Source organism: Mus caroli, chromosome 7 (assembly GCF_900094665.2).
Source record: "Mus caroli chromosome 7, CAROLI_EIJ_v1.1, whole genome shotgun sequence".
Taxonomy (NCBI): Eukaryota; Metazoa; Chordata; class Mammalia; order Rodentia; family Muridae; genus Mus; species Mus caroli.
Genome location: NC_034576.1, coordinates 70339330 through 70349122, shown reverse-complemented (window position 1 = coordinate 70349122; position 9793 = coordinate 70339330). Strand labels below are relative to the sequence as shown.

At 42.4% G+C, this 9793-nt stretch overlaps 2 protein-coding genes across 6 annotated transcripts in view; one reads left to right on the top strand and one right to left on the bottom strand.

Moving 5' to 3' along the window:
• Positions 1-1494, bottom strand: part of Ttc23 (tetratricopeptide repeat domain 23) — an 81272-nt gene extending 79778 nt beyond the window's left edge. For 2 of the 3 annotated variants that reach the window (XM_021166930.1, XM_029479232.1), the window contains exon 1: positions 1054-1494. The gene's annotated coding sequence lies outside the window, so the exon portion shown is untranslated. The remainder of the gene's footprint in view (positions 1-1053) is intronic. The other variant, XM_029479231.1, reaches the window with a different exon arrangement.
• Positions 1495-4047: 2553 nt separating this feature from the next.
• Positions 4048-9793, top strand: part of Lrrc28 (leucine rich repeat containing 28) — a 130979-nt gene continuing 125233 nt past the window's right edge. For 2 of the 3 annotated variants that reach the window (XM_021168029.2, XM_021168028.2), the window contains exons 1-2: positions 4049-4139; positions 7908-8144. In XM_021168029.2, coding sequence (XP_021023688.1) covers positions 7977-8144 — 168 coding nt within the window. In that variant the 5' untranslated portion in view covers positions 4049-4139; positions 7908-7976. Of the gene's footprint in view, positions 4140-7907; positions 8145-9793 lie in introns of all 3 variants that reach the window. The other variant, XM_029479173.1, reaches the window with a different exon arrangement.

Sequence of the window (9793 nt, the reverse complement as noted above, 5' to 3'; positions counted from 1 at the left end):
AAAATGTCTCAAAAGACTTGGCTACAGACCTGTACGCCAATTGAGATTACTAAGCTCTGGCCTTTGCCCTGGCACAATCTTAAACTGCAATTTTCATATTGAAAACCCACAATGGAACTCCTTAATTCTAGTGACTGGCTCTTCATGTAAATTCCTGTGCTTTTTTTTTTTTTTTTAAAGGTATTTAAATAAAGCATTAGTATCTTTTTAACCATGGTTTTCAATGAACCTCTTGCTGCACTCAGAGGCAGCTCTGTCAAGGCTGCAGCAGCCTTGTAGAGTGTTACTTCCCTCTCCTGTACCTACTGCAAATCCAAGGGCTCCGAGCTCCTGATGCACGAAGCATCACACGTTGAGAGATGGCTCAGTGGTTAAGAGCACTGACTGTTCTTCTGGAGGTCCTCAGTTCAAATCTCAGCAACCACATGGTGGCTCACGACCATCTGTAATGGGGATCCGATGCTCTCTTCTGGGGTGTCTGAAGACAGCTACAGTGTACTTACATATAATAATAAATAAAATCTTAAAAAAGAAGAAATATGTAGACTCTTTCATTGAAAATCTCTGAGCCCCATTTGTCCAGAGCCTTGGTAATGAACTTCTGGGGTTTTACTGTTTTATGTCCTCATAGGCGAATTAAGAGTGACAATATAACAAACAGTTGTTCTAATATATTCCTGAACTTTATATTTTAATATTAATTAAAGTACCCCTGGGAACATGAATACTGGGTTTCTTTTTGGGAGAATTTATCCACTTGCTGATTCTGATATAGCATACACAAAACTAGGTTTTGCTTGGTCATAGGCAAATCCACTCCTTAATTTTCAACTTTACAAATATTTGCCCAATTTGAGTTCAAAGTCAACTGTAATTTTTCTTCTCTAAGTAGATGGCTTGCATATTAGGTCTGTTACAATGCACAGACACAACTATCCATTTGATTAAAAAAACCAATAATATGAAATGTCTAAATCCACATTAAAGCAACATATAACGGCAAAGCACAACTTTTTTTGACGCAAAATATGATCCACAATTAATCTTACTTACCTTGCAAAATTCCACTGATAACCTGGGAATTGCGTTTCCACCTTCATTCTAAAGACAAAGGAACTCTGATGCCTCTTCCTCCAGCCACGCTCAGCCTGAGTGTCGGAGTTTCCTCTGGTTTTCTTTGGACGTTCCTTTAAAACTAGCAAAACAAAACACCTGGAACGTTTCCTTAAGGCTCAGTATCTGCAACTTTGTCGTAAAATCCTTTGTGAGTTTAGCGGTCCCATGGGGTGAGAGTCCTTTTCCTCTTCACAGTTTTCTTGAAAATCTGAGTTGCCAATTTGGCTCCCTCTGTATCAAGTTAATGATTCTACAGCCTGATAACCACAGACAAGTCTAAACAGAGCAGTTTCGTCCTAAAAAAAACCCAGCATTTGTCCATAAAGCAACCCGGTACTTAACAAAACTCCAGGCCAAAGAAAGAATGATAGCTTCTTCACCAATAGGGAGTGGAGAAGAGAAGTTTGTTGAACTTTGTAATCCAATCCCTGGAAGCCAGAGGTGGGAATTTTAGATCAGGGGCAGCCTTTTCCTTGGAATTTTCTTAAAGTGGTATCACTGACTTGTTGAAGTTAAAAGTTGCCAGAGATTGTAAAATAAATAAATAAATAAATAAATAAATAAATAAATAAAAATTTAAAAAGATACATTTAGAGTCTCCCCTTCTGTTTTAAATCTGATTTTAAAAATATGTAAATTGATCTTCCACAAAACAATTAAATTTCTAACAGTGGTCATACTATCAATATAGGAATTTTAACATCAATTTGGAGAGGGAGTAAAAGCTATTTTAACATGATTCACTTTTCATGAGCAAAATTTGGACCTTAATGTGCAAAATTAAGACAAAAATTAAGAAGCTGACTCCAGAAATGTTTTCTATTATTCCTTTTCTTGTGAACTCCAATTATTAGTATTATATATACATATATATTGAAATCATAATTACATCGCTTCCCTTTTCTTCCCTTCTGACCAAGCCTCCCATGTAGCCCCTCCTTTGCTCTCTTTCATATTCATGACCTCTTTTTTCTTTTATTGTTGTTGCTAGTTGAGAGAGAGAATGTTTTCAGGGCTGGCCATTTGGTATTGGTTAATCAGTTGATGTGCTTTTCCTGGGGGAATACTATTTCTCCTGAGCTCAGCATTCTTTAGTTACCTGTAGTATCATATTATTTTTACTTACAGATAATTAGATAGATGGCTGGATAGATAGATAAAATAAGGATGCCTAACAAGAAGCCCCTGTGAAAATTAATAGACATCCTTTTGTTTTTGTTTGGGTTTTTTGTTGTTGTTTGTTTGCTTTTGTTTTTTATTTATTTATTTTTTTTGGTTTTTCGAGACAGGGTTTCTCTGTGTAGCCTTGAACTCACTCTGTAGACCAGGCTGGCCTCCAACTCAGAAATCTGCCTGCCTCTGCCTCCAGAGTGCTGGGATTAAAGGCGTGCGCCATCACGCCCGGCTTTTTTTTTTTTTTTCCCCGAGACCGGGTTCCTTTGTGTAGCCCTGGATGTCCTGGAACTCACTCTGTAGATCAGGCTGCTCTCCAAGAGATGCACCTGCCTCTGCCTCTGAGTAATATGATTAAAGGCACGAGCCAGGACTGATCAAAAGCTCATCAATTTTTTTTTTAAAAAGGACAAAGAATAAAGGTTTTTGTTTGTTTGTTTGTTTTTAAAAAAGATTTATTTATTTTATGTATGTGCATACACTGTCTCTTCAGACACCCCAGAAGAAGGCATCCGATTCCATCAGATTAATTAGATGGTTGCGAGACACCATGTGGTTGCTGGAAATTGAACTGAGGACCTCTGAAAGAGTAGTCAGTGCTCTTAACCTCCGGGCCATCTCTTCAATTCCCAAAGGATAAGTTTTAATGGCCCCGGGGGGGGGGGGGGGGGGGGGGGATGGACTTGTTCAAGACACTTCACGTACATAATGGGTTTTGTCAAACAATAAAGAGTTAAGTCTTAGAGGAAATTTTAAAGATCGAAAGTTGTTGCATCTCTGTGCACTGCATTAAAAAAAAAAAAAAGTTCACTTTTCTTCCCTGGTACTGGGGCTTGACCTGAGTGCCTCTACTGAGCTACGCACCTGCACCCTTTCTTTTTGAAATACTTTGAGATAGGGACTCATTAGCTCTCCAGATTGGCTTCACCTTGTGATTGGCTTCACCTAGTCTCAGCCTTAGAGTAGCAGAGGCTTGCTGCCTCAGAACAATCGGGTTTTTAGTCTTAAGGTATTCATTGACCGTCTACATACAGGAACTGTCAGATTATTTCACTAAATTGTGATTGTCCTCAGTTATTTCTCACACTAGGGCCTGTGTTTCTTTTTACATTTTTATTTACGAGGCAGTGCCTTCACATAGCTGAGGCTGGCCTTTACTCCGGTCTCCACTTTCAGATCACTGGGATTCAGGCGTGCAGCACCATGCCTGCGTCACGCTCGTCTGAAGGTAGACACCACCTTCGGCAGCGATCAGTGAGCGTTCGGAGACATTAAATCCGGTGCTTAAGTTCTGCTTGTTGACTCCATTGACTTGCGTTACCTAAGTCCGACGGCTTCTGTTTAAGTCAGACTGGCGATGAAACAGTAGCCGGAATGGCTGATCGAACAGATGCTAGGCTACACAGGGCGATGCCAGGGATTTAATCGCTCGACGTCGAGTTTTACTGTTGGCAGCGGAATGAATGTGTGAATAAAAGAACTGACTGGAGACGCTGAGGCTGGCCCCATCTAAACAACCCACCAAAACGCTAACGCAGAACACCCACTTTCTGAACACCCAGCTCCAAGCCGGAGCCGGAAGCCAGGACGCTAGAGGAAGTCGCACTCTCAGCCAATAAGCGTCTGGTTCTGAAAATGACTCTCTCATCCCACCTATCGTAGGACAGCGAGAACTGAGGCGAACTATCGCGAGGTTTCGTTCCCCTGGCCCCCTTCTTCCCCGAACCCTATTCCCGTTAGCCAGGCCCGCCTCTCCGCAGGCTCCGCCCCCGTAGCCCCGCCCTCCCTGTGTTTTTAGACTGCCTACCAGCGCAGCCCGAGCCGCTCAGTGCCGGTCAGCGGGCGCCGAGGTGAGTGTCCGGTCTCCAGGCTCACGGGACGAAGCCACTGGCTCTACTCCCGGTGGGGACGCTTCATCCCCGTCGCCACAGAAGCGCCTGGGCCTCTGGGAGAGGAACAGTGGGTTGTCCGGCCTTGGATCCCCATTCCCCTGCCGTGTCCTCCATGGCCCCTGATACCACAGTATCCCGGTATCATCTTCTGAGTCCCTGCCCCTGGGCTCCCTGCTTCCGAATTCTTACGACCTTTAGACTCGAACTAACTCGGGCAAAACCAAGACGTCTGGTAGTTTTTCTCCTTTCTCCTGGAGAAAACAGCCTTTTACAGATGTTTGTAGTATGCAGTTTGTAAGTCTCTGATCTCCAGTTTTAGAGAGCCGGCTTGTGTATTCTGTCAAATTAAGTACTGGAAAGTCAGTCATGGGCTACTCTTTAAAATACCTGTGCTAAAAATGGGGATGTACTTGAGAGATTGTTGTGTTTCCCCTGAGAAGACTGGTGTTGGACTTTCAGAAAACTGAAGGTGCAATTGTATCTAGTCAATACCCGTTACATTATTAACAGTAACTGTGGGCAGGGGGTGACGTTTTGAAAGGGCCAGGAAAACTTAAAAAGGCTGTATTGCCAGTGAGTGCATATTGGGAAGCCAAGAGTATGTTGATCTTTGGAAGCTTTTGGGTTTCATTTGCATACACATAATTTCCGAGTTGTACGAAGATGCATTTCAGCAGAGCCTGATGATGCTTTTGAAGCAACCGGTGCCAGGTGGAACAGAGAGAGCCATCTGGCTACAGGGAGTGAAGATTTTGAATATGGTTTTTTAGTTTGCAAAAGGGAAACCTTCTTGTGTGTAATCTTTGGCTGTTTTATAAGGATGACACAATGGCTACATTTTATATTTGTAAAAGGCTGCGTTTTAGGAAAAGTGGTGCCCAGACTTTGGAGTTGGGACCACCTGCATTTCGGTTGTGGCAAAGTACCTCGTCTGTAAAGTGGATTAATTAATGTCTGCTGTGCTGCTTGGCTGTGAAGAATAAGATATTTATGACAGATAGCGAGTTTAAATTGTCTGTGAGTGAGCTCAATGGGTAGATTAAAAAAAAAATCAACCTTGGAACAGTTGCTCTGACTTCATCCATTTATTAGCTGTTTGAAAGCTAAAAGTATTTTAGGAACTGTATTATGCAGGCAAGCAGATATGAAGAAACCAACATTCCTCTGGATTTAGGGTTTTACAGACTCTCATCTAAATTGTCAGTAAACTGATGAGCATATCTCTCTAGATCTATAGACATATAATATAAAACAAATAGTAAAAACTGAACAACTGGCTTGCTCTGAGAGAGAGCCAAGGAAATAATTAGTTTGGGGTAGGGAGGTGAGTTTTATGTTGAAACCTGCAAGAGGAGAGAGGCATGTCCAGCCTAAGAGGAGAGCAGCGACTTCTTGGAGGTGTTTGGTAGCTCCCGGGATTAAGAGAGGTCACGAACTTGGTGAATGCCACAGAGGAAGCTGGACAGGCAGGTTGGGCCCGATGGGCAAGGAAGCTTTGTAAGGCTTTGCTTTTCTCAGTAAGGAGTTGCTAAAGGGTTTGTTTAGTAAGACGTACCTGAGAAGAGGAGGTGCAATTATGAGTGTGTTTTCAGAGGCCCATTGCTGTGATTGATACGTAGGGAGTGATGCAAGTGGACACGTGGAGGCCAGGGGCACAGCTGGCCAAGGCAGGAGATGGCGGTGGCCTGTGGGTTGGGCAGCTGGAGAGAGATGGCTGGAACTGAGATGTATTTGGAAAGAGAGACACTGGCCTTGATTGAAGAAGCTGTGATGGACAGGAGGTGATCCTTCCCTGACTCCCAGCTGAGCTGCTGTGTGGCTAAAAGGGTGCTTCCCCCACATTTGCTGAGACAGGAAAACCTGGTGATGAGCTCTGACAGCTGTTGGGAAGGTATGACATCGGCCATGCCGTAAGACATCTAAGAACCACTCCCGCATAATTGTATGACATTGGGGATGCTGTAAGACATCTAAACCACTCCCCTTACTCAGTGCATAATTACCCTTCTGGAGTAATTGTTCTGGCTTGGTCTCCATACAAAAGCATTGATGGAACCAGTATAGCCAGTGCTATAGTTCCCTTCACTTTATATAAAGACCCCTGGTAGCCGGGCGTGGTGACGCACCCCTTTAATCCCAGCACTCAGGAGGCAGAGTCAGGCGGATTTCTGAGTTCAAGGCCAGCCTGGTCTACAAAGTGAGTTCCAGGACAGCCAGGGCTATACAGAGAAACTCTGTCTCGAAAAACCAAATAAAATAAAATAAAGACGCCTGGCAATAAAGTGAGGAAGGAAGTAGCTGGAACAAGTATGGGGAAGTATTAGATTCTTAGGTTGATCTGGGGCTGTTAACTGACCACTCCATAGAATACTCAAGTAAAATGGCAGCTGCTGACGTCTGAGCTAAGAAATGACTTTGAAAATGATAGAAATTAACCCCAAAGTTATAAAACCCTGCTCATTGAAAGCCTTCATATGACTGTTCATTGAGAATTATTGTCTTGAAATGAATAAAATAATTGAAACTGCTCTTTCCTTTTTCTCAATAAAAAACTAGAAGGGATGTCTAGGAAAAAAATAGACTTTTTGAGCAATTTTGTTGTTGTGTACTTTCATGTCCTTAATGTTTTCTGGAACCCTGTGCTTCATGGTTAAGAACCCACACGAGGCCTGGGTCAGATCTTTGCTTTGAATTCCTTAGGAACCATTCCACCTTTGACAAGTTCTGGAAGCCCTGAATCTGTTTCCTCATGTTTACTAATGAAGTTTATCCTCCTCACGTGTTAACGGTGAAGCTTGTCCATCTGTATGCCTGGGAAGATGTCAGATGTAGCTTCGTTGTCAATTTAACCAACATATTAACTGCTACGTCTTCATGAGTTACCTGAGGCCCAAATTTATAATGGAATCATAGAGGGTTCCTGTTCCCAGTGCAGTATTTTGGACTGGTGACTTTTGACCACTTTCTTCGCTATTTCTGATCATCTGCAAAGCTGTAAAGAAAAGACTAAAGATAAAAGAAGTAAAAATGTGGAATATTTGACTATTTAGATAGTAGGAAGTAAAGGAATTGAGCTGCTAGTGACATAAGTGGAAAAATATGTTTGAACGTTTGAGGTAAGTAAAATACAAAATGAAGCAACTCAAGATGAAAATGGGGTCTGCTGTATTTTTTAACACCTTTTTCTTTGGTCATGCTGTGCAATTTGTCTCTGGGCTCTGGGGATGCTGAGCAGATGGTAGAGTGCTTTCTGAGCATGCACTGAGCCTTGGGTTTGATCTCAGTGCTGCAGAAACAAAGAGGTGTGACTTACAGCTGGAATCCTAGCACTCTTGGAGGCAGACACAGGATCAGAAGTTTAGAGCCTTCCTTGTCTACATAGCAAGTTCTAGGCTGCCCTTGGGTACATGAGAAACTTGTCTTTAAAAAAACAAAAGCCAGAAATTGATCTCTGTTGGAATAAAGAGTCCTATGTTAAATCCAAATGAGTTTTTACCCAGTAAGGTCTATTTCTAGTAAGTAGTAAATACTGCTTAATCAGACTATTATTTTAATGTCCTAAATATGTGCACAAATTTTAGTTGTCACAAAAGATGATAGAAAATACATGTGTGTGTGTGTGTGTATGAGACACAGTGTTGTCTCCTAGCTCTGTAGGATTACAGGTTTACATGCAGTGCTTGTAAGAAATTCTAATGACTTTTTTTTTTTTTGTCCTCTTTGTAGAAATGGACCAAATGGACCAGTTTTGACAAGATGTAGTGCGACTGCACTTCCGGTTGGACATGTTCAGTCATGGCATCCGAAATCTGTAAGACGATCTCTGTGGCCAGGCTTGAAAAGCACAAGAATTTGTTCTTAAATTACCGGAATCTGCACCATTTTCCACTGGAGTTACTGAAGGATGAGGGGCTGCAGCACCTGGAGAGGCTCTATATGAAAAGGAACTCCCTTACAACCTTGGTAGGTATTGAGAGTGCATTAATACCATTTATAAATGTGGTCCTGATGGAGATATGTCTCATGCATCCACGCTATTTAGATAAGGAGTTACAGGTGCAGCAGTGGAGACATTCAGGGGGTCTCTCGGTAGTTGCACATTCATTACTGAAATTCATCCAGTTAGGCTACAGAACAGATATGCAGGAAAGTGACCTTATTGTGGTATACCACTGAGAAGATTAGTCCGTCTTCAGTCAGCAAGCACATCTCTCAGGGTCTGTGCTTCTGCTGTGTGTTAAAGCGGCCTGGGTAAAAAATACATAAGGAGAAGGCCAACAAGTCTGCCCGAGTTGTAGGCAGTAAAAAGAGAATGATTTGATGATCAAAGTATTAGTAGATACTTGCGAAGTTTAAGAAAGCCTTTGGGTATTAACAAAACAGAACCTTCTTTATGACTTCCTAGTTGAAAATCAGTGGCCTTGCATTGAGGTGTCATCCGGTTTGGTCCCCACCAAAGTTTGCTGCTGAAGCAACATTTGATTCACTTTGTTGTAAGAGCAAGCACAAGCTTGTCATTATAGCCTGTTCTATGTAAAATAAGCCATTTCAATTTGAGAAGAGTGTTCTAACCGGAATGTATTCCCACTGCTTATTATAAAATGTCCCCATCCTAAGTGACTTTGTGGCTTTTTGTGGTTATCATTTACCTGGTTGGAATTTCGTGCTTGAATTTGTGACTTAAGTTAGCCTGTTCTTTCTTTGTAACCGAACCTTTCTATATTTTGAACTTAACCAAGTATCTGGAAAGTTTGTCATACTAGTTTTATATTTATGGCATGTGTTCTTAACAGTCTTACACTGGTGGAATTGCTTTATCAGGGAGCAAAGAGTTGTGTCTTACAGTGTCTGACATATTGGTACTGTGGGAGGTTGAATACTTAGGATTTTTCTTTTTTCTAGCTATGTTTTTAAACTTGAAAATAAAAATGTCTTATCTACACTCTGACTAATCCTTTATGAATATACATAAGCTACTGTGTGACTTGAGATCATACTTTCCTCAGGTTTCTAGCCATTGGGAAGAAGTGGTGTAAGAGGTTTGATCAAGGGTGACAGCTCCAATTTGCCTGCTTGTATAAAAGTCTGTGCAGAAGTATTCAGGAGCAGGACACTGCCTATCAGCAGTGGCCTGGTGGACTATCAGCAGTGGCCTGATGGACTATCAGCAGTGGCCTGGTGGCCTATCAGCAGTGGCCTGGTGGCCTATCAGCAGTGGCCTGGTGGACTAGTCCTTTCAGGGGAACAAACTTCCTCTACAGAAGTTAAGCAGTTGGTCTTCTCTAAATTTCTGTCAGTTTTCAGTTTAGGAAAATAGTTTGGTATCTACCACACAATTTGGACATACATAGGTGGCTCATTGCACATACCTAATTGAAAATTGTTTTTAGTTGGTGTACAGAGTAAGGACTCCGTTAGAACATGCCCATTGTGTAGCACTGCCTTGCTCATTTTCCTCTCCGCCATCCTCCTCTCCCCCTGTCCTCCTCTCCCCCTGTCCTCCTCTCCCCCTGTCCTCCTCTCTTTCCTCCTCTCCCTCTCTTTCCTCCTCTCCCTCTCTTTCCTCCTCTCCCTCTCTTTCCTCCTCTCCCTCTCTTTCCTCCTCTCCCTCT